Source organism: Taudactylus pleione, unplaced genomic scaffold (genome assembly GCF_031769625.1).
Source record: "Taudactylus pleione unplaced genomic scaffold, aTauple2 ptg000211l, whole genome shotgun sequence".
Classification (NCBI taxonomy): Eukaryota; Metazoa; Chordata; class Amphibia; order Anura; family Myobatrachidae; genus Taudactylus; species Taudactylus pleione.
In genome coordinates, this window is record NW_028284613.1 from 430460 (window position 1) to 456043 (window position 25584).

Consider the following 25584-nt stretch of genomic DNA (forward strand, 5'->3'; position numbering starts at 1 on the left):
TTCTTGTCTACACTTTGTGCCCATAGCATACCAAATGACAAAAAAAAATAACAGTGACACCTACTTATAAACGAGGGGAGGTTGATGGTGTTCAGGCTGCATTGGGTAAACAGGCATGTAACTTTCTTCCGGCCGTAATCGCTTAGGTTCTCTCATGATGGTGGATGTTAGCTGAGGTGTTTGCATCATGACTGGCGTATTAATTGTTTGCTCCCGGTTTAGCCACATACTGTCACTGCTACTACTCTCTTCAGCTAAAAATATAACAGCTCATTATAGATAAAAGCACAAGGCTGAAATATAAAATAAAAAAAAAACATGCAGTGGGATGCGAATTTAATACCTTCAGGTAGTTTCCGCTTTCCTGTTGCCGGTTTTGTTTTTTTACTCCTCACTGAAGACCCTCGGCCACTCATGCCACTCATAACTGACATTGTATCGTCATCGCCTCCAGCTAATAAAGAATTTCTGTAAGACATGAGTGGAAGCCAGACATCTTCTCTTCGGAGAGACATTTGAAATGTCATGAATTTCTCAAGGTATGAGTATCTAAAGAATAAAAGAAATTTTATATTAATACATAAACTGCTGATATAGGTCACAGGTATAAATATTTTGTCATATCGTAGCATTGATCATTAGCAGATAGAAAACAAAACATTCTATAATAAATGCAAATAAAATAAATGAAAATAAAATGATTTAAAAAAAAAAATACCGAACAATTATTTAAAGTACTTACACTGTTTTTTTGTCCTGTCGTAGCAGTTTAGAAGAGAATTCACTCAGGATGTCAAGGAATGCCATATTTAGAGGTGGATGGACTTCCCCTTGTGGGCTTGGCTCTTTAAAGGCAAATTCTATACCATCTCTACAATAAAGAAAAAAATTTTTTTAAGAAAACGATTATAATGTAGAATCACTTTTAAAAAAAAAAAAAATCTTTATATCACACATGCTACTTTGAACTGACAAAAAAGAAAAAAATCTAAATTATACAGTGGCCTGTCATTTGCATGAGCCTGTTGCATTTTTAATAAATGTGCCTATATCAGCAGTTCTCAAACTGTAGGTCACAACCATCTCAGCTTGGGGTCGCGACTCACATGGGGTCAGGCTGATGACTCCTCAAATCCCTTAGTCAGTGACCCGTGAAGCGGTCTGAAATAAGTTGAACTGTGTTAGTATCAGAAAACCCACCCGTAGACCTGTTGAGAAACCTGCTTGCAGAAAAAAGCAGAAAAATGGCTAGGTTGGAGACCCTCTACCATGAAACATAAGCCTTCCAAAAACAGTGGTAATACTTAGAAGGAACTTCCTTCCGGGCGGTAAGAATAGTGGGAATTACCGTGGATGGGATCCCTTTTATGTTTTAAGATGGCCCTTTTCAACAGCCACGCCATCAAACGTAGCTGATTTAAGTCTGGATAGACTAAAGGACCCTGTAGTAAGAGATCTTTTCTCAGAAAAAGGACCAGGGATATTCGATCAGCAGAAGTTGAAGGTTGGAATACCAAACCCTGTGAGGCAAATCTGGAGCCACCCATAAAACCTTGGCCTTCTCCCTTTTGATGCTTTGCAGAACCCGAGGGAGAAGAGGAAACAGGTGAAACAGATAGCCAAAGCGGAATTTCAACGGCGTTGACAGTGCATCCACTGCCACTGCTTCCGGGTCTCTCAGCCGAGATCAATAGGGAGGCAGTTGATGATTTTTGCCTGGATGCCATGAGGTCGACCTGTGGAAGACCCCACATATGGACAAGCTGTTGCCCATTCCTGCTGAGATTGACATTGCAAACTTTTTCTCCCAGGCTAGAATCCGGCTTACTTGTGTCATAGCGGTCCGACTACTGGTGCCACCTTGTCCGTTTATGTTTGCCATTGTCATGGCCTTGTCCGACTGGACCCTGACTGCTCAGCCCCACAAATGACTGAACAGCGTAGAACACTGCCTTAATTCCAATATGTTTATCGGCAGACTCGCTTCGTGTGATGTCCAGCGGCCTTGGAAGTGATGTTCCTGAATCACAGCCCCCCAGCCTCTCAGACTCAGGTCTGTGGTGAGAAGAGTCCAATCCCACACTCCGAATCTCTTTCCCTCCATTAGGTGTACCTAGTTCAACCACCAGAGAAGGGATATCCGGGTCTTGGGAATTAACCTTACCCGTTGGTGAAGGAAAAAATGGGACCCTCCCATTGTGAAAGGAGGTCTAGCTGAAACGTCCTGGAGTGAAAACGTCCGTAAGGAATGGTCTCGAATGCCACAACCATCTACCCCAGGAGTCTAATGCAAACGTTCACCGATACCAGACGACGTCGAAGGACCATCCTCACCATCTCCTGAATTGAAGTTGCCTTTTACTGAGGGAGGAACACCCTCCATGATCATTCCCAGAAACTGTAGCCTCTGCATCGAGTGCAGATGAGACTTAGGAGAGTTCAGGATCCACCCATGACGAATGAGAAGGCTGTTCCGCAGTAATTGGTCCCTGGAATGGGCCTTCAGCAGGAGATCGTCCAGGTAAGGAATAATAGTGATCCCTTGTTTCCTATGGAAACTCATCAGCCATGACCTTTGTGAATACCCTGGGGGCTGATAATAAGTCAAAGAGTAAGGCCTGAAATTGGAAATTTGAGTTACGAATTGCAAATCTCTGAAACGCCTGGTAAGGCGGCCAGATAGGGATGTGAAGGTAGGCGTCCTTGATATCTAGAGATACCATGATCCTCTGGGCTCACAATCACCGACTGAAGGGACTATCTTGAACCTGAAAATCCTTAGGCAGTGATTGAGTGTAAAACACTCCTATCATTGGAAACTGGTAAAAAACCAAGGTGGGTGTTGAAACTGAAAGACGAGCTTGTATCCCAGAGTGATGAGTCCGTACTTCTCAGAAGTTCAAAAGAAGCGCTCCCACTCTGGGGTCCCCCAGGTGAGAGGGAGGCCCATCATGCACAAGGCTTGGCAGTGAACCTGTTGAGCAGATGTTGTTGCAGCTTTGCCATGTCCTCTGGAACCACGGGAAGTTGATGGTCCTCCTCTGAAGCAACTATGTGAACGTCCCGGAGCACGAAAAGACCAAAACGAGGGTTCCGAGTAATCTCTTCTAGAGGGAGGAGCCGCAGACAGAAAAAAAGTGTATTTACCCCAGAGTAGCGTGAGAAATACATTTATCCAATTCCCAAAAAATACACTTCCTGTGAATGAAAGTGCATTCACAGCTTCTATCTATGCATTTGCCTGCCATTGTTTAAGCCAGAGTGCCCTACGTGCGGAAACAGCCACCTGAAAATATAGTGACCGTCTTTGGACGTCGATCTCTCAGCCCGCCAGCCAATCTTTCCAAGGTAAGTCGCAGCTTCACCTATATTGCTAACAGAATAAACTTCCAGCAGCTTATAATCGCAGGACACAGTGCAGCTGTATAAATGGACTTGAAAGTATTCTCTTTCAAAGGCGTGGCCCCAGGAAGCGGATGGCGTAGTCTTCCTAGACAGACTACTGTAGGGGGGAGTAAACTAAAAGTGGCATGCTGTCCCAGACTGGCTTTCGATCCCGGGACCTGTCACTGGTGTACTTGCCTCATCAGGTGAGCCACTTGATCTCCTCACCAGATTTTCTACTATCTGTAGGAAAAGGATAAATGGATAATAACCGCCTGGACATCTGCATTTTTTTTAAAACGGATTTTCCCAAGCTGACATCAGAAGAGAATCCCGCTCTACTGAAAGTAAAAGCTTGTCTTTGTTTCTTTAGAAAGAAAGAAAGACTGTCACTACAATACCTGGTGGATTGCAGAAAGTAAGGCCTCTATCCGGACACCGGCGCAGGCTTCTACTGGATTTTCTTAGCGAATTTGGAGCATCTTTGCCCTTTGAAAAACCAGTATATTCTCCCCCTCCAGTTTGAGGACTGAGTGCAACAGTCTCTTTGAGACATGTGGAGAGGACCCAGTTGTGTACAGCCTAGAGCCGCTGACCTGGAGGTCTCTCTTTCTTTCCGAGAAGCCTCCAGCTCAGCAAAGAGATGGGACATAAAATTACATTTGCTCCAGGGTAATGAACTTGCATGCACTCCACCATGTAATTCGTTGTCATCACATTTGTGTGATGATCTCCAGAAAGTAGACAGCCCATAAGGGTCATGTCCAATCCCCCATATAGGAGTAATAACCGCCCAAAAGGGTCATGTCCAATTCCCTACCCTCCACATAGAGGGGTTAATACCTCATGCTCAACAAATACGGTCTTATTAGTACCGCACATGTAACCTGCGTCGTTCAAGACGGCGTATCTGACATCCCTGAAGATAGTTATTCAGTTGTCACACATTAGGGAGTTAGATGACTACCCCTGTAAAAAAATTTCTGCACATTTTGCAGGTAAATAACCTTTGAGACGCCTTAGTGCCCCTTTCATTCATGATACATACAGACGTCACATAAACAACAGTAAATTGTGGTGAAAAGGTCAAAAGGAGAAACTGGGATACAGAGAGGCTGGAGAGAGCCACATTTGACCTAATAGCGCTCCTAGCAGTGCCAGAAAACGCTAGACATAGAAGGGAGTAACCACTAATAATAAAGTAGTAACAAAATGCCTTAAATGCTCTCCTGACCAGCCTAAACCCCACTGTTTACTTACAGTCCAGGTTAGGCTACCAGTTTCATGCAGCAGTGATGTAGGTATGCAGCAGACGCTGTTCCTCCCTGTAATGGCCGCCAGCACACTTCCAGAGAAGCGCTGGGACCGCTGGGAGGAAGAAGCAGGACTCCGGAGCTAAGCTCCGCCTCCTTGTTATGGCGCTTAAGTTAAACATAAGCGCACTTGTTCACTTGGCTGCCCCGCCAATCGGAGCAGCCGGCTGCGTTAAATACCGCCTATTCTAGTGTTAACCTGGCTACCCCGCTAGTCGGGGAGCCAGGTAGTACTCACGGAGCTGCCCGCTGACAGCAGCGGTAATGACTGCTGGGGGACCGTTATGCGCGCTGCATGCAGCGGCATGTGGGACCCCCTACGTGGAGACGGAGGTCTCTGTAGTTGGGGACCCCCAGCGTGAGCGGTTCCCCCCGGCAGCCTCCGCGATGCAGACAGGCAGTGCAGCTACTGCCTGTCTGTCCTCAATTAAATTTCTTTCTTCAGTGCAGCAGCGCCTTTACTGAAATACTAAACCCTGAGGAGGAGTGTGAAACACAACCAGCTCCCCTCGGGCACAAACTAAGACTGTGCTTGTAGGGGGGTAGAGAGAGGGAGGAGCTAGCCACACTTTAAAGTGCCAGCTCCCACTTAGCAATACCCCACTGTCTAGAATCCTCCAGTGTCCCCTAGTGGATGAAGGAGAAAATATAACAGGCAGTTTTACAAGAGAGTGTTTTAATCCTCTCACCCAAGCACCTGATGTTGTTTGAAACCAACTGTCCGTGTACCGAAGTAGACGGGCACCCAAGTATGTACTCGCTTGCCGATGACGGGAGCAACAGCCAGGGCCATGCTGCATTTGGCAATATGGCCCCCGCTGACGATATCTTCCTTCGAACCTGCAAGTCACTGGCGATGCGCGGGAGCTTGCATCGTCAGTGACATAGCCACTACACACTGGCCGATGTGGACAATATGTCGTCCGATCCGCCGACATATCCGTCTAGTGTGTACCCATTGGGAGATAAAGAAACGTGGGAGGTTGAGCAGCTGTCTGTGGGGACAATAGTTGGATTCTCTCAGGAGATCATCGCACAATGTAAGCAGGCTGCTGGCTGTGAATGGCATGAAGACTTATCTGTAGCTGGAGCAATACATGTAGCTGCTAGCACGCTATTGAAGATTTTAAAAATAAAACAAAATATGTAATTAAAACATAAAGCTGCCTTGGCAGCTTAAAAAACAAGCACCCTTTGGTCATTTAAATAAAAAATAAAAAAAAGTTGTGCTGACAGGTTTATTTGAAAAGTGCATAGGTTCCACCTGCCAACTCCTATAGCCCATAGTGTTTAGTGTTCCACAGAAGAAAAAGGAAAAACAAAAATAGAAGCAGGGGATAAAGGAGAAGGAACTGCATACTTATTTGTGCCATATTCCTAACTGGACCCTCTATACTCCCAGTGTCAGTATCTCTATGGGATGCAAGAGGAACATATTATTGAGAGCCACCGACTGTGGGCTCTCAAAACTATGACACATGGACATTTAGTGTCAAAGATAAGAAAATATTGAATGGCACTGGTCTACACACAGATTAAACAAACTTTTTATTTAATCAGCATGCCTTTAACTTTAAGTGACATGAACTGAGTGAGTAGAATAAAGATGGAATTACTTGTGTAACATGGCAATGGCTTCTCTGGTTTTAAGTTGATCAAGTCCAAATGTTAATGCAAAGCGCCTTGCAAGTTCTTTTATGCCGCTGAAAGTTGGCGATGATCGGTCAAAGTTATAACCATGTTCCTGGATCATCTCATTGAAAAGCTGTGAAAAAAAAAACAAAAACCACATTTTACATAGAGTATGGATTTTGGTTGTGCGATCTGGAATGTTAATTACCTGTTTTTTGTAGATGCTCTAATACGGAAGGTGTACTCCCTCAGTTTCTGAGGTATATCGCAATGGGGGGGTTGATTAAAGCACTACACCCAGATCATGTGTTTAGGTGGTGCAATATTCTCTATTGTGCTTATTTAATGTGTTAATAATCTCAAGGCTGATGTGTATTGAACTGTTGATATTAGAACGAGGCACATTGCTCTAGATACAGACTATTATGGAGGTATAATAACGTTGAGGGTGTAGGTCACTCCTTCAGGGAGCACCTCCTGTACATACCTGGTCCAGCTGGCCTTGATGTATGTTCCCTGAATGTGCACTCTAAGGTTCTGCTTATTTCTCTTGTAGTGGTGTCCTAATGTGCCTATGTGGTGTCCCGCAGTGAGGAGGCACTAGCACTATCCAGCAATGCAACGTGCGTACATAAACAAAATACATATACATTGGCCTCCACTGGAATAAAATACACTACACTGGCCTCCACTGGAGTAAAACTCAATACATTTGCCTCCTCAAGAATAAAACAAACTACAGTACAAGTGCGCTGAGCTGACCGCCGTGGCACACTTGACCAGCACAGTGGTTGAAAAACGCTGATCTAGAGCAATGTGCCTCGTAATAGAATAAACAGTTCAATACACATCAGCCTTGAGATTATTACAAATTAAAAAAGCACAATAGAGAATACTGCACTACATAAAACACATGATCTGGGTGTAGAGCTTTAATCAACCGCTAGTCTGAGCAGATTTATGACTTTTGCACATTCTTATTGCCACTGAGAACTCAAATTGGCAAGACATTACATAAGACTACCTGCACATACTAACTATACTCTCTAGTAAAATGTACTACAATGTAGTAGAAGTCCCTATACTACCAGGGGCGGATTGGCCGTAGACCTCTGCGAGATTTTTCCCGGTGGGCCTGTCTGTTTTGGGGCCGATGAAATGAATTAGCAATTTTTTTCCATTTTTTTTTTTTTTCTTTCATGACCCGGCCAGCACTAATTGGCAGCTAGCTGAAATGGAAATTGATTTGTTGATGGTGGCTGGCCCCTCCTACCCCAGGGACCAGCCACTTATTGCTGTGCTTCAGGATCATTCTAGCCCACCTCCTCCTGATCCCGTGCACACTACCATTGCTGTGGATGCCGCACGGTGTCTATCACAGTCGGACTATCCCCCTGTACAGCAGCCTGGCAACCAGTCCCTCCTGGAGCGCCTGTCCATTCACCCCATGGCCATCGCAGCCTGCAGCAGCACCACCCAGCAGTATTCAGGATCCACTTGTCCGATGCGCCCCTTGCTCTGCGGCCAGCACAGCCTGAAGCGTGGATCTTGAGCTCCCCTTGCAGCTGCCGCGCCTTGACCCCTTCCAGTTCCGCAGATTCAGCAGTACACAGTCCAGACAGCGGCCCCCACCAGGTCCACAAGGTAATGTGCATGGCCAGCCAGGGCAGGAGAGGGGGGTAGAGTGGAGGTCATGGCTGCCTGAGCTCAGAGCATCACCCTGGCTCTACCAGCCTCGGCCAGGACTCTCACACTGACCTTGGGCCACTCTGACACTCACCAGGAACTTACACACTCACACTGACCAGGGGCCACTCTCACACTGTCACACTGACCAGGGGCCACTCTCACACTAACAAGGCACTCACATACTGTCACACTAACCAGGGGCCACTCTCACACTAACAAGGCACTCACATACTGTCATTCTGACCAGGGGCCACTCTCACATTGTCGAGGCACTCACATAATGTCACACTGACCAGGGGCAACTCTCACACTAACAAGGCACTCACACACAGTCACACTGACTAGGGGCTACTCTCACACTGTTCAGGCACTCACATACTGTCACACTGACCAGGGGCCACTCTCACTGACAAGGCACTCACACACTGTCACACTGACTAGGGGCCACTCTCACACTAACAAGGCACTCTCACTGACCAGGGGCCACTCACATACTGTCACACTGACCATGGTCCACTCACACCCTGATCAAGAGGTGGCGCTTGGGGGCACAGAGAAGAGATGGCATTGGGTGCACATAGTGGGTTGACACTGGGGGCACAGACGAGATGGTGTTGGGGAAAAAAGGAGATGGCCCTGGGGGCAAAGAGGAGCTGGACAGTGGATTGTATTAGAGAGACCCAGGCGGATGGTATTGGAGAGTGACAGGGGGATGGTGCTGGCGAGATACGGGGATGGTATTGGCGAGACCTCTGTTGCATGTTGCATAGTCTTTATTCCTACACTAACAGGCGGCTTCCGGACCATGTGATCTCCTGCATGAATAGTGAATACCAACTCAAAACGCTGCTTGTCCAGGAAAGAGCAATTCTCTCAGAGGTTCCTTGTTGCAGAGAAATCATATAGGTAAGAAAATACTTATTCACGTGCTCGCTGTGTTTTTTCACTGGAGAGAGGGACGGGGGGGTATATCCATCAGCTCCAGGAGCGGTGGGCATGCCCCCAGCATAATGAAAACAAGGGGAATGGCTTGCGGTCATAGCATTTTAGATGCAGCCACACCCCTTTTCAAAAGGCCACACCTACCTTTTTTGGCGCACGCGCACATAGGGCCACTTTCACGTTTTTTCCCAGGGCCACTTTAAATCCCCAATCCGCCCCTGTGTACTACTGATATACACAAAAATAAACAAATTTATATAATGCCTGCAAATGCAATGCATACATCACAAAAAACTTTTAGTAGTAAGGAGAGAGTTGGCCATGATGAGGTTATGCTTTACTACTACCCTTATTTATAAGGCGGCACAAATGGTCCGCAGCATTATAGAACATGCATACAAGAGTACAGTTAAAATATAAGAGGGCAAAAATATATACATGGCAGTCAATAACTACATATCATGTTACTAAATTCAGAAAACCATCAGAGCCTCTGACAAACAAAAAAAAAAAAAAAAACCAGGAGGGAATTGTGGCATAGGTAAGGAAGCATACACAAAAGAAGGGGGCCTCATTCGTAGACACTTAAAGTTTTATAAGGATGGGTCAGTCAAACATGAGTGAAACAAAGAGGAAAGTCAGTGTGTAAAGACAATGGGGTGTGTTAGGAGAAGAGCTGGAAGGCTTTCATAAATAATGAGAGCTATGGTAAAAACTTACCTTTGTTATCTCTCTTTCTTCGAAGTCCACAGGGTCCACAGGTAGACCTCGGGGTGTTTGTGATGGCTTGAACATCCGGGCATCACACAGTTAATTTTTTTTCTCCCAGGATGCACTGGGCCACTCTCCCTATACCCCGTCCCTGAGCCAAAGGCACCTCAGTTCGTAATAAGCCACAGGCCGGAGGAGGATAAAAGAGAGAAGGAAGTCTGGAACACACAGGAATCACATTCTCACATAGAAGGCGACGGAACAACCAGTGACCAGAGCAAATCCATCTGAAGCACGGAGTGTCAGGGTGGGTGCCCTGTGGACCCTATGGACTTCGAAGAAAGATAGAACAAAGGTAAGTCCTTACCATCTCTCTCATTTTCTTCTTCAGGGTCCATAGGCTCCACAGGGAGACCTTGGGGACGTCCCAAAGCAGTCCTTCAAGGGTGGGGACGCTCCTGATCTGACAGGAGAATCTGGCGCCCGAAGGAAGCATCCTGAGAAGCAAATGTATCAAATGCACAGAACCTTAAAAAGGTCTGGACAGAAGACCACATGGCCGCCTTACAAAGCTGAACAGCCGAGGCGCCACGGCGAGATGCCCACGATGGACCCACAGACAGAGTAGAATGAGCAGTAACAGAAGGTGGTACAGGATGGCCCTCTTTAGTGTAAGCCTCAGATATCGTTATACAAATCCACCTGGCCAATGTCTATTTATTGGCTGGCCATCCCTTTTTGTGAAAACCGTAGAGGACAAACAAGTAGTCTGATATCCGAAGGGAACTGGTACGGTCCACATAAATCCTGAGAGCACATACCACATCCAATGAGGCCTCACCTGCCGAGAGGTCTGGGGAGTGAAAGGCAAAAACAATAATTTTCTCATTAATGTGGAAAGTAGAGACCACCTTAGGAAGGAAACCAGGGCGAGTCCGAAGCACTGCCATGTCCTGGTGAAAGATCAAAAATGGGGAGCGACAGGAGAGCGCCCCCAAGTCTGACACCCTTCTGGCCGAAGCAATGGCCGAAAAATAGTCCTAGCTATCAATCATTTGAGATCCACTGAGGCCAGCGGTTCAAATGGAGGGCTCTGGAGAGCCTTGAGGACAACAGCCAAATCCCATGGGGCCACAGGAGGGACAAAGGGAGGCTGAATCCATAGGACACCCTGCAGGAAAGTACAAATGTCCGGTAAAGGAACAATCCTTAGTTGAAACCAAAACAGAGAGCTGGAATATGCACCTTCAGTGAGGCTAAGCAGAGACCAAGGTCCAACCCTGCTTGAAGGAAAGCCAAAAGCCTAGGTATCTTAAATACCAGAGGGTCATAACCCCGGGGACGACACCACTGAAAATAGGTATGTCACACTCTGATATATATGAGCAGAGGCTGGTTTACGTGCTCTGAGCATGGTACTGATCACACAGCTGGAGAAACATTTGGACCTTAAGAGGGAAGTCTCAAGAGCCACGCCGTCGAATACAGACGACCCAGGTCCGGGTAAAGGCAAGGATTTTCAGACAACAGATCAGGACGTTGAGGCAACAGCAACGGAGTGTGGATGGAGAGACGCTGAGTACCAATGCCGCCTGGGCCACGCTGGAGCCACCAGCAGGACCATTCCTCCCTCTTGTTTGAACTTCCGAATGACTCGAGGAAGAAGGGAGACTGGAGGGAACAGATACACAAACTGGAAGGTCCATTTTACTGACAGAGCGTCGACCAGGAATGCCCCGGCATCTCTTGTCCTGGATTCGTATCGTCGCAGCTTGTGATTGAGTCTGGAGGCCACGAGGTCTACTTCTGGAAGGCCTCACTTGTCCACTAGGAGTTGAAACACGTCTTGGTGAAGAGACCATTCCCCTGGATGCACGTCTTGACGGCTGAGGAAGTCTGCTTCCCAATTGAGAAGTCCCGGAATGAACACTGCCGATATGGCTGGGAGATAGCCTTCCGCCCATGTCAGAATGCGTGACACCTCCTGTCATTGCCGCCTGATTTTGGAGTTCCTCCTTGATGTAAGCCACAGTCGTGGCGTCTGAATGAACCTGCGCACAGGCTTTCCGTGAAGTATGAGTCTGGCTAGCTGGAGGCCGGCCGAAGCTCCAATATGTTGATTGGCAGGACAGATTCGTCTGCTGTCCAACGACCCCAAAAAGAGTGTGAACCTGTCACTGCGCCCCAAACTCTGAGACTGGCATTTGTCGTCAGAATTATCCAGTCTGCAATCCAAAGGGGCGCCCTTTGGTGAGGATCTGTCTTCAACCACCAGGATAGGTATAGACGTATCTCCGGAAATACCACCATTGTCTGTGCTTTTATCCGATGGGGTAACCCGTTCCACCTGGAGAGGATCAATTTCTGCAGAGGCCTGGAACGGAACTGGGCATACTCTACCTTGTCGAATGTCGTCACCATGGATCCCAGCACCTGCATTGCTGAGTGAATTGACACCCGGCGACTGTGGAGACATCTGCGTACCCACGTCTGCAAATTGGAGATCTATTCTGGTGTCAGATAAATCCTCTGCTCCTGGGAATCCAACAGTGCTCCCAAATGGAGCATCCTCTATGATGGAATCAGTGATGGCTTCTTCCAATTGATTAACCACCCGTGAGTCTGTAGAACAGATATTGTAAGCTGCAGATGTTGGTGGAGTACTTCGGGAGACCCTGCTAACAACTGGAGGTTATCCAGATACGGCAGCAGTCGGACACCCTGTCCCCACAGATGGACTGCCATGATAGCCATAACCTTGGTAAACACCCAAGGTGCAGTGGATAGGCCAAAGGGCAGAGCCCAAAACTGGAAATGTTGCTGCTGTACAGCAAACCAGAGAAAAAGCTGGTGGGATAAAGCAATCGGAATAAGCAGGTATGCATCCTGAATATCCAGCGACACCATAAAATCCCCAGTTTCCATTGCCAGTATAATTGAGCGTAGGGTTTCCATCCTGAACAGAATTTGTTCAGGGGCTTGAGATTGAGGATAGGCTGATAGGATCCGTTTGGTTTCTGAACCATAAAGATTGGAGTAATAACCCGTTCCTCTCTGAGGCAACGGGACAGGGACTACAACTCCCGCTTGAAGCAAGGATTGTATGGCCTTCTGGATTTGTAATGCCTTGTCTTTGTCTGGCAGAGGGGCTGCACAGAAGAAATGATGGGGAGGCCTTCTGCGGAAGGCGAGGGCTGACCCTTTGGTTTAAATTGGGGCCGAAAGGACAAGGTCCGGGACCCTGAAGAAGTAGATGCTGAAGGCAGACAGGCAGACTTAGCTGCTGCCAATGTGTTCACAATCTTGTCCAGGTCAGGACCAAACAAGATCTTACCATTATAAGGTAAACACTCTAATCCTTTCTTAGAGTCCACGTCCGCTCTCCAAGAGTGCGGCCATAAGGAACGGCCAAAATCCTGGAGGATAAGAGGGTGACATCCAAAGCAGCCTCGTTAATATATGCAGCTGAATCACGGATGTTACCCACCATAGCCACTTGATCCGTGGTAGCATCAGAAGGAAAGGACTCCTCTAGGGAGTCTGCCCAGAACTCCATTGCCTTGGCCACCTAGGAGACAGCCATAGCCGGCCTGGAAACTACCCCTGAACGAGAATACATTGACTTTAAACATACCTCTACCTTCCAATCCGTGGTATCCTTTAAGGAAGAAATGAACGGTATAGGTAGAGTACCGCTTTTGATTAAGCGCTTCACATGAGAGTCCAACGCAGGAGATGATTCCCATTTAGTACAATGTTCCTCTGGAAATAGATAGGAATAAGCCAGGCGTCTTTGAGGCTGATATCGCTTCCTAGGCGATTTCCAAGCCACTTCCATGTGCTCCACTAGCTGATCAGATCAAGGAAATACTGCTGAAGTAGTCCTTATTTTCTTGAACAGAGCATGTTTGGACCAGGGAGCTGGTGGTTCGTCACTATAACCAGGGACGAACGCGTATCAGAGCCGGAAAATATTGACCTTCGACGACTCCTCTCGCTGAGAGGGCTCAGAGTCATCTTCGTCTAGAATCTCCCCGGTATCAGTGTCATCGTCATCATATTGTGTAGATTGGGATGACGGCATAGCCCTTTTAGCTAGTCTAAGGGGTTAATCCCCATGCAACATAGCCTGGAGGGTAGTAGGAGATATCCGCTAGAGTCTGCACTATAGTAGACAGTGTATCCCACCCATGGAGGAGGCACAAACTGAACCTGCATGGGTGAAAACAGTAGAGGCAGGACCTGTGAGGGCAAAACTGACTGCTGTGTGAACCCCATCTGGGGAAAAACAGGGGGTACTGCCCACTGCCCCGCCATGGTTGTCAATGTCTGAGCAAAGGACACCCAAGGAGGCTCCTGCGAGATGGCTGGGACTACAGAGGGGACTGGAGGATTAGAACACTTTACACATAATCCCTCTAAGATAATGTTCCCCACACCTAGCCCTGCAGCACATGATTTGAATGACAGGAGGGCTGAAGCAGAATCGTGCACATGATCCCCACTTTCAGACATTGCAGAGTATGGAGTGTACACTGATTGTGACCAAACCACACAATAAACACACGCACGCACGCACAGATATAAATAAAAAACAGGAAAAAAATCGCACACACCATCATTGTTAAGAGGTGCCAGGTTTAAACACGATAATATAGTAACCTCCATCGTCTATACTAGTGTATAGATATGGAGTATAACCAGAACACAAAGTCCATGCACAAAAATATAAATGCAAAAAATTTTTTAATCACACAAAAAAAGGAGAACAAGCCATCCATATGAGACACTATTGAAAACTTATCTAGAGTCCTATGTTTAGCATGGTGGAGCAAAGCTCAAAACACCCCATACCTCCAAAGATTGCAGTGAGCAGCACATGTCCCGACAGCCGTTTCGTATCACCTTTTTACAAGGGACTGCTGAAAAACTGAGCTTCCCAGGATGGTAAAATACCCCTCCAATAAAATGAAACTAATGGACAAACGCACTCACCTGAGTGCCAAACATAACAGTAATCACGTCCGCTCCTAACAATGGCGCCTACCGTTGCAACCAGCACATGACACTGCTAGTCCCGGCGCCCACGCCGGAAATGGCTATGGGGCCCAGAACTAAAGTGCTGTGTCATTGTGTCGGAAGACAGCTTACACTGCAACGCCACTTGGACATAGGACTCCAGATAAGTTTTCAATAGTGTCTCATATGGATGGCTTGTTCCCCGTTTTTTGTGCGATTAAAATTTTTTTTGCATTTATATTTTTGCGCATGGACTTTGTGTGCTGGTTATACTCCATATCTATACACTAGAATAGAGGTTAATGTATATGCAATTAACCCCTGGGACGCTAGCTTGCACGCCAGCATGTGTCTCTGGTGTTCTAGTGGAAGCGCAGGTTTTGTGTGCCTGGCTCATTGCCATCATCCCCGGTCTGCCCCCTGAGATCCGGAGGAAAAGACTGCCACAAGAGGTGATCCGCTTCTTACCTGCTCCCTGTGCGTCCGGCTGCAGTCCTGAGAATCCCGCAGGGTCTGGCTAGCAAAGACCCCGGAGGCCCGCCGCGATCCCCGTATAAGTACCTGCGTCTTGGCGCCGGCGGGGTGATTGAGCGGCAGCGCGGACGTCCACTGGACTGTCTAGCCCTGTCCACTCTTTAAAGAAAATACAAAGTCTTCTGGGGCTGTAAACAGCCCCCCTGCGTCTTAGTGACCCGCCTCCGGCCGGGCACCAAACAAAACTGAGGTGCCTCTGGCTCAAGGGTGGGGTATAGGGAGTGGCCCAGTGCATCCTGGGAGAAAGTTAACTGTGTGGTGCCCGGATGTCCAAGCCATCACCAACACCCCAAGGTCTCCCTGTGGAGCCTATGGACCCTGAAGAAGAAAAATGGGTTTTGAGAGCAAGTTTAAAGCTTTTGAGAGAGATGGAATTTGATAGAAAGAGAAGGAGTGCGTTCCAGTGGGCAGGTGCAGCACAAAAGAAGAATCCTAGATGCAGGAGTAGAAAAAGGGAATCAGAAGTAAGATAGCGATCACTGACAAAGAGAAGTGGACGGGTGGGAGTGTGGAGGGAGATGAGGTAAGAGATGTAGTGGGAAAGAGGATTAGGTGAGTGTTTTATGAGGAGTGGGAGTTTGAATTGGACTCTGAGGGGCAATGGGAACCAGTGTAGGGTTGATGCAGAAAGAGAGCGGAAAGAGAAAAACAATTAGCCCAACAGCCAACATTAGGATGGACTGAAAATAGGCGGAAATCGTGGGGTAAGAGGAGGCTGCAGGAATCCAGTCAGGAGATGACCAGTGAGTGGAAAAGGACCTCTGTTGCATCCAGGATGAGAAAGGATATGATTCTCAAGATATTTCAAAGGAGGATGAATCATGGGTATAAATGTGGGGTTTGAAAAAGAGGGAGAAATGGGGAATAACTCATAGGCAGCAGAGAGGATGAACAAAGAGTAATGGTACATAGAATTGGGGTGTAGATTGGCGGTGAGAAAAAGAAAAATGGTTAAAGGTGATCACAGGAGACAAGAGGTGAAAAGATAGAGGGGGCACACCGTATGTAATTACTTATTTTAACTTGGAAAAACTTGAGTCAACCACAACCCCCAAATAAATATTATCCAATCTTGTGTGATTTTAAACTACCAGTAGTAGGCATAAATTAAAGATGTAATAACATGGAATAATAATGTGATATCAATAAACATTGTAACTAGAGCACAATACCTGTTTAACACACACAAAAAAATAATACCATGCTTACCTGCTGTAAACTAAGGATAAGTGTCTTCGCACATTGGATTTTGTCAATCTGTCGGGTTTTACTCATGGTTTCTTTAATGATATCCCCATAGTCGTTGTAATACTGCAAACAGAAGAACAATCAGATAACAATTGAATAAAAAAAGTACAAGAATAAAGCTAACAAGCTTCTAAAACCAAGTGAGTCAGAATAAAAATACTGTATACTAGTTTGAGAACTAGAACGTAGTGTTTTTTTTTTTTTCCTCTTTATTCTGTTAAGTGTATGGCCCAATTTACATACTACATATTTGCTATATGCTTCTGGTAATGAAGTGTAGGAACCTGTAAGTAGTTAATTTGTACAGCTACATTTGCCAAAACTAAAGTATGTAAATACTTATTATGTACAAACCCTCATATACTGTTTGAAGATGTCTGCAGCCGTATTCATTTCAACCACATTATATACTATGAGCTTGCAGTAAGCTGCAAGTAAATTTCTTCTTTTGTGCAATGCTTCAATTTTGCTGGCTTCATCATCTTGTTGACCATCTTTAAAAAAAAAAAAAAAAGTTACTTAAAAAGTGTTCTACATAAAAGGAAAGGTTTACTTGTAGTTAATATTGGTTTCCCAAACATGGACTGTGACATAGTTAACCACACATAAAAATCTTCAAATATATGTTATAGCAGAAAGTCTATAGGGGCACATCCACTAGCAGACTGTGAAACGACTGTACAATTACGATATTGTAATCATGCAGTCGTTTCACAGTCTGTGCTGTGCCTACAATGAACGATCAATCGTTTAGGTAGGCACCCTCCCTCATCCTCAAACATGGCAAATCTGTCGTTATTGGCAGATTGACCAGTGGGAGCGCGCATTGCTGGTCGTTTTATACGTTAAGTTGCCCTATTAACAAGCGATTGAACGATAGCGATGTTGTTAACATTCAATTGCTCAGTTTAATCGGGTAGTAAATAGCCGCCATATTTCTCCAATAGATAGCAGATCTAAAAGTAAGTAAATGCTGTGCTACACTAGCAGCACAGTAAGAAAAAACACAGGTGCTGGACGCCGCAGCCCGTTTCAGTAAGATTATATATATATATATATATATATATATATATATGTAAATGAACACAAGTGCGGCACTCAGGGCTGTAGAGAGTATAGAAACATTTCTATATGTTTCTATACTCTCTACAGCCCTGAGTGCCGCACTTGTGTTCATTTGTCATTATTTCTGGCTGTGAGGGCACCGGGCGCAGTTACTACTGTACAGGAGTGCCGGACTAGTATGTTATGTTATAATATATATATATATATATATATATATATATAAATAAAATAGATTGGCAACTTAGTCGCTCTATAACCAAAGTGTACTGGTGACATGGGTATAACACAAAACATACACATTATTCAATATATAAGCCCATATTAAATTCATGGAAATAAAGTGCAAGTGCACATATGTGTATAGATAAATAGTAAACAATTTATTTAGAAACACAAAAATATAAAAATGGGGAGGGGAAGGGACCGGGGGGGGGGGCGGGGAGAAAACGGGGTATACAGTATTACAGATACAGATAATTGTAAAACCAAATCTCTTAATGCCAGAATCAAAAAGAGGAGGGATCAAATGCCACTTAAAAGAGGAAACATTACTTCCATAAAAAATATAAGTAATAAATAAATAGCAGCTTACTTATCTGAGTGGAGAATGTAGAGGTAAAATATTTCATAAGTTCAAGAGGCAAGGTCTGTACCCCGTTATCTCCCTCCCTCCCCCCCCCCCCCCCCATTTTTATATTTTTGTGTTTCTAAATAAATTGTTTACTATTTATCTATACACATATATGCACTTGTACTTTATTTCTATGAATTTCATTATGGGCTTATATATTGAATAATATGTATGTTTTGTGTTATACCCATGTCACCAGTACACTTTAGCAACCTAGTCGCTCTATAGCCAATCTATTTTCTATGTTTATTTTTAATACTTTTACCAGTATTTTCTCCTTGACTTTGAGCTGATGCCCACAAATATTGGGATTAGTTGCTGCAGTGTATTAACTATTAAATCACACTTTATTATACACACTGTTTGGCGCCGTACCCACCCATTTTCTATATATATATATATATATATAATATGAGATATGGTAAGAACTTACCCTTGTTATCTCTATTTCTACGAAGTCCATAGGGTTCCACAGGATACCTTGGGGGTATAGGTGTGACGTCAGTCGCAGGGCACCAAAGAGTTAAGCTTTCAGCCTCCCAGGATGCACTAGGTCCCCCTCCTATACCCCGCCCCCGGGCCAAGGCACCTCAGTTAGTTACCAAGCCCTAGGCCGGAGGAGGAGAAGGAAGAGAGAGAACAAAGATCTGGACACATACAAGAATCACATTCTCACCAGAGGGAGACGGAAAACCGGTGACCAGAGCAAAGCCCATCTGCAGCACAGGTGCGACAGGGCGGGAGTCCTGTGGAACCCTATGGACTTCGTAGAAATAGAGATAACAAGGGTAAGTTCTTACCATATCTCATATTTTCTGCTTCAGGGTCCATAGGGTATCCACAGGATACCTTGGGGATGTCCCAAAGCAGTATCCTTTAAGGGTGGGGACGCTCCTGTGCAGAAAGGAGAATCCGCCGCCCGAAGGAAGCATCCTGAGAGGCGAAGGTGTCAAACCTGTAATACCTCACGAAGGTATGGACAGAAGACCACGTAGCAGCCTTGCAGATCTGAACTGCCGAGGCACCACGTCGAGCTGCCCACGAAGGACCCACAGACCTAGTGGAATGAGCCTTCAGAGAAGGAGGGACCGGTAGGCCTTCATGAAGATAAGCTTCAGAAATAGCCATACGGATCCAGGCTGCCAAAGTTTGCTTTGAAGCAGGCCAACCCTTTTTACAGAAGCCATAGAGGACAACAAAGCGTCCGACTTCCTAAACGAAGAAGTGCGGTCAACATAAGTCCTAAAGGCCCGCACAACATCCAAAGAGGCCTCACCCACGGAAAGACCCGGTGAGTTAAAGGCCGGAACAACTATTTCCTCGTTAACATGAAACTGGGAAACAACTTTGGGAAGAAACTCGGGCCGAGTGCGGAGCACTGCCCTGTTCCCATGAAAAACCAAGAAAGGGGGTCTACAAGAAAGAGCCCCTAACTCAGAAACACGTCTGGCCGAAGCAACGGCCAGAAGGAAAACAGTCTTAGCTGTTAGCCATTTAATATCCACTGAGCCCAGTGGTTCAAACGGCGGTCCTTGGAGAGCCCTCAGGACCACAGCCAAATCCCAAGGCGCCACAGGTGGAACAAAGGGCGGCTGAATACGGAGAACACCTTGCATAAAGGTGCGCACATCCGGGATTGTAGCAATCCTACGGTGAAACCAGACAGATAGGGCCGAAACCTGTACCTTCAAAGAAGCAAGGCGAAGCCCATGATCTAGTCCCGCTTGCAGGAAGGCGAGAATCCGAGACAGACGAAACTCCCGCGGTGCATAACCTCTCGGTCGACACCACTGGAAGAACGTATGCCACACGCGATGGTATATCCTCGCGGAAGACGGTTTCCGAGCTCGTAACATGGTACGCACCACAGAGCTGGAAAACCCCCGGGACCTCAGCATGGCCGTCTCAACAGCCACGCCGCCAAAGACAGCCGAGTCAGGTCCGGGTGAAGACAAGGACCCTGAGACAGAAGGTCCGGTCGTAGCGGCAACCGCAGAGGACTGTCCACGGACAGACCCTGAAGGTCTGAGAACCAGTGCCGTCTGGGCCACGCGGGAGCTATCAACAGGAGCGCCCCTCCTTCCTGTTTGAATTTCCGGATTACCCGTGGAAGAAGGGAGACCGGAGGGAACAGGTATGCGAACCTGAACGTCCACCGGACGGACAGAGCATCCACCAGAGACGCCCCTTCGTCTCTTGTGCGAGACCCGTACACCGGCAACTTGTTGTTGTGCCGGGACGCCATGAGGTCGATTTCTGGAAGACCCCACCTGTCCACCAGTAGTTGAAAAACGTCCGGGTGCAGGGACCATTCCCCTGGATGAACGTCCTGGCGACTTAGAAAGTCCGCCTCCCAATTTAGCACTCCCGGGATGAAGACCGCTGATATGGCCGGAAGATTGCGCTCCGCCCAAACCAGGATCCGAGAGACCTCTACGAGAGCCGCCCGACTGCGAGTTCCTCCTTGCCTGTTTATGTAGGCCACGGTGGTAGCATTGTCCGACTGGACCTGCACCGGGTGACCCTGGAGAAACCGCTGTGCCTGCAGGAGAGCATTGAAGACCGCACGGAGTTCCAAGATATTTATTGGAAGCTCCACTTCTGTCGGCGTCCACCTGCCCTGGAACAAGTGTGGACCCGAAACTGCTCCCCAGCCCCGAAGACAGGCGTCCGTTGTCAACAGGACCCAATTTGGAACCCAGAACGGACGTCCCTTGTTGAGGTGGGTCGTCTTTAACCACCACGCAAGGGACATTTGAACCTCCGGGGTGAGCACAATCGTCTGGAACTTCAGAGACTGAGGCAGCCCGTTCCACTTGGACAGGATCAGGTGCTGCAGAGGTCTGGAGTGAAACTGGGCGTATTCCACCATGTTTAACACCGACAGGTTACTGGAGCCCAGTAACCTCATCGCCGAGTGTAAGGACACCCGGCGGCTGTGCAGACAACTGCGCACCCTTGACTGTAAAGCAGAGATCTTGTCCTCCGTCACGAAGATCCTTTGCTGTCCCGAGTCCAATAAGGCTCCAAGATGCAGAATCCTCCGAGACGGGATTAGAGTGGACTTCTGCCAGTTGATTAGCCAGCCGTGCCGTTGCAGCAGTGCAATGGTCAGGTCCAAGTGGTGTAACAGGAGCTCTGGAGATCCTGCCACCAATAACAGGTCGTCCAAGTACGGCAACATGCGGACTCCTTGCAGCCGCAGAGAAGCCGCCATGACCGCCATCACCTTGGTGAAAACACGTGGTGCTATCGCCAGGCCAAAAGGTAACGCCCGAAACTGGAAGTGGTCGCTGCGGATTGCAAACCGAAGGAACTCTTGATGGCGCAAAAGAATAGGGACATGCAGGTAAGCGTCCTATATGTCCAATGACACCATGTAGTCCCCAGGTTCCAGCGCCAGAATGATGGACCGTAGGGTCTCCATCCGAAACTTCGGGACCCGCAAAGACTTGTTGAGTGCTTTGAGGTTGAGAATCGGACGATATGACCCATTGGGTTTCTGTACCAAAAATAGATTTGAATAGAAACCCTGGCCCCTCTGGGAGAATGGAACAGGCACTATAACTCCAGCCTGGAGCATAGTGTGCAATACCTTCCGCAGCTCCGTAGCCTTGTTCCGGTCTGATGGTAGACCCGTGGTGAAGAATCGAGCCGGGGGTCTGTGCCGGAAGGAGAGGGCGTACCCGTGGGAGACCACCTCCAGAACCCAAGTGTCTGTCGTAGTGAACGACCAACACCGGGAGAACTGCAGCAGGCGGCCTCCCACCCACCCTGGGATCCCCCAAGGGGAGACCCGGACCGTCAGGCAGCAGGCTTGTCATCTGGCTTGGGGGCCGGACGTCTGGTACTCCATGCCTGTTTCCGGGGCTTGACCGATTTCTTAGGGCCAGCCTGTCGAGGAAACGACTGTGGTTTGGGCCTGCCCTGGGCCCTAGATGACCGAAAGGACGATGGTCCAGAACCAGAAGGAGCAGCGGCCGACGGGAGACAAGCAGATTTGGCTGCCGCCAGCGTGGCCACAATCTTATCCAGATCCGGACCGAAGAGAACTTCTCCGGTAAACGGCAACGCTTCCAGACCTTTCTTGGAATCTGCGTCCGCCTTCCAGGATCGCAGCCACAAGGTGCGACGAGCAGCTACCGCTGCTGAAGAAATTCTAGACACCAGAGTACTAATGTCTAGAGCCGCCTCGTTGATGTAGGTGGCCGAATCACGGAGATTGCCAATCAACTCCGCCTGTTCGGCCGGACAGTCGGATTCAAAAGAAGCCTCTAATGAATCCGCCCAGCGCTCCATCGCTCTGGCAACCCAGCAAATGGCCATAGCCGGCCGTGCTGCCCCCCCTGCAAGGGAATAAGCGGACTTCAGGCAGATTTCTACCTTGCGGTCCGTAGCATCCTTAAGGGAGGACATGGATGGCATCGGCAATGTGGCACTACGGACAAGACGGGTCACGTGAGAATCCACCTGTGGAGGGGATTCCCACTTAGCAAAATAATTATCCGCGAACGGATAAGCCACCGCCAGGCGTCTCTGCGGCTGGTATCTTTTGCCAGGTTGTTTCCACGCCTCCTCTAAATGGTCCACCAACTGACCCGAAAGAGGAAAGACTGTGGCATCGCCCTTCACATCTTTGAAAAAGGCATACTTAGATTTAGCCGCTGGGGGAACTTCGTCCTCAATCACCAAGGCTGTGCGGACCACCCGAATAAGTCCAGGAATATATACTTTGGACTTAGCATCAGCGTCCTTAGTATGGAGAGGTTCCTGATCGTAAGGATCCAGAATCTCCCCATCATCAGACGTCCCTTCGTCATCCTCATAAGGAGCGGACAGAGACGCCACCGGCCTTTTATGAGGCCGCATCACAGACTCCCCTTGCAACACATCCGACAAGTGCTGTACAGAACTCGTCAGGGAGTTAACCCACGCTGGCTCCTGAGAACCCGGGAGTGGGGAAATAGGGAGACTGTGGGGTACCACCAATTGACGTGGGAACCCCTGCATGGGTGACGACACCACAGACTGCTGGGACAAACCCATCGGAGTAAACGCAGGCTGCGGAGCTAACTGGCCCACTAAAGCTGTTAACGCCTGAGCGAAACAAGCCCAGGGCGGCTCCTGTACCGGTGCTGTAACCGTAATAGGCCGCGCCATGGACAAACACTGCCGGCAAAGGCCCTCCGCGCTACCCTCCCCCTCCGCTAACGGTACTTTGCACGTGGTACACTGTAGCCGGAGGGGAAAATCACTTTCAGACATGATGGCACCACGTATGTGACCTCTCTCACCAATTAAGTATTAAATAGGCGAGAGACCACCCTGCAGCACCGCACCGCAAGGGCTTTAGCAGAAAGAACAGGGACAGTAATAAAGCTGACAGTTTAGAGAAGAAAAGTTACAGGCAGCGCTAGCACAGTCACATACAATGCAGAGAAATAACAATTCCTGCACTAACAGCGCTGATCACTCAACTACACAGACACAGGGCCTGGTAGGACAGCGCTGCATACACAGACCTGAGCCACAGCGGAGGAGAGGTATGCGGGGGGACCCAGACCACGATGCTTCCTTCCAGACTTCCAGCAGCGTTCACCATGCGAGGATGGCCGCCGAGGAGCAGAGAGAAGCTGGCCTGGGGGAGGAGCGCTGACACAGGACCAGTCAGCACAGTGCAGAGAGGGCTGTGTGCAGCGGGGGAGGCGCCGGCTGTGAGACAGGGAAGGCGCGCTCCCCTGGCATGCATTTAACCCCTGGGACGCCGCAGCGCTACCGCTCTGCTGCGGTCCGCTGTCCCAGGGGGTAGTGGAAAGCGCAGGTTCAGTACCTGGCTCCACGCTGCAGCCAGTCCCCAGGGAGCCCCCTGCCTGGGGACTTAGGACCATGTGACCAGCGGGGACCCACCGCGGGACCCCGCTGCTTACCTTTGTCCCCCTTGGATCCGGCCATGGTCCGGAACATCTGGGGTCACCGCTAGCTGTGACCCCAGATGCTCACCAGCATCCCCGGATCTGTACCGGCGTTCTGGTACCGGCAGGGGTGTAGGGAAGACAGCATGGACGTCAGGACTGACTGTCCATGCTGTACATCCAGATGTGCAGCCACAGCTGCACTGAAGAAAGCTTCAGGGGCTCTTCTAGCCCCCACTCCGACAGGTGCACCCGACGCCGGCCGGGCACCAAACTAAACTGGGGTGCCTTGGCCCGGGGGCGGGGTATAGGAGGGGGACCTAGTGCATCCTGGGAGGCTGAAAGCTTAACTCTTTGGTGCCCTGCGACTGACGTCACACCTATACCCCCAAGGTATCCTGTGGATACCCTATGGACCCTGAAGTAGAAATATTTATTTATTTATTAATGAGGACTGAGCTAGAGTACCCAATGTGCTTGTATAACTTAACTTGGTGAAACAGTAAATCAAGATAAATACAAGGTAGATCCAAAAAAAAAGTGTTGTGCAAAATGCAATCTGTGAATGTGCAAAAGGAAAACCGCTATGTCATACATTGTTAGTAGCTCATGTGGTAAAAAATAAATATTACATATGTAGTGTGAAAAATGCAATTTAAAACTAAGAAACGTCACTTTCAACTATATAAGAATACATAATTTCATATGGTAAAGTGCAAAGTACAAAAGACGGGCTGTGTAAAACAATCACTTCCCCAAAATGCCAGTATAAATGAACAATTAGAAAATAATAAATAAATAAAAAATGTGCAATGGAATGTATCAAACCAAGTCTGTAGATTGTGTAAAAAAATCAAGGTAAATTTTGAGTACAGATGATATCTAAACATAAATAAAAACAATGTATTTTTCTAAATATTAAAAAAAAAAAAAATTAAGAGAGCTTATCTGGTGAAACAAAGGTAAGTTCATGAAAAGGTAAGTGGCGCCACCAACGCGTTTCGTCTGGACATCAGACTTCAAGGGATGAATTTTATATATAAAAACTGCATCTTTGAACGACCTTTTGACATATGACGTGATCGCACGAATCTGCCAGAATACACATTCTCAACAGAGACTGCAATTGCGATCCTATTGCTGCGCTCATACCACTGCCTTCATCCCCTTTTCCCCCCTAACATACCACTTGCCTAATATCTCCCCAGCATAAGGTACACCCTGTACTAAATAAAGTTGTTTACAATCAATAATCATAATTGTGAACAAATTGTTATGTATGTACATCCATGCATGTTTCCTCACAGCTAAGCGAAGACACCATTGCAATTAACATACAAGTAAATAATGCTACAAAAAATATCCAAGTAGGTACTTTCCACAGTGAAGGGGTCATAAAGCTGAGTATACATATTTGATAATTTTGTAATGAATATACTGTAAAAGCTGATGGGATATTTGATACTTTCTATCTCACTAAAATGCTTAGAAGCATACATTTTGT

The 25584-nt window shown here is 47.5% G+C and overlaps 1 protein-coding gene across 2 annotated transcripts in view; it reads right to left on the minus strand.

Annotated features, from left to right (window-relative positions):
* Positions 1–25584, minus strand: part of STAG2 (STAG2 cohesin complex component) — a 230982-nt gene that overhangs the window by 19457 nt on the left and 185941 nt on the right. For both annotated transcript variants that reach the window (XM_088478188.1, XM_088478189.1), the window contains exons 26-31: positions 16827–16966; positions 16434–16535; positions 6314–6462; positions 743–871; positions 344–549; positions 65–254 (exon numbers count right to left, since the gene is read on the minus strand). In XM_088478188.1, coding sequence (XP_088334314.1) covers positions 65–254; positions 344–549; positions 743–871; positions 6314–6462; positions 16434–16535; positions 16827–16966 — 916 coding nt within the window. The remainder of the gene's footprint in view (positions 1–64; positions 255–343; positions 550–742; positions 872–6313; positions 6463–16433; positions 16536–16826; positions 16967–25584) is intronic.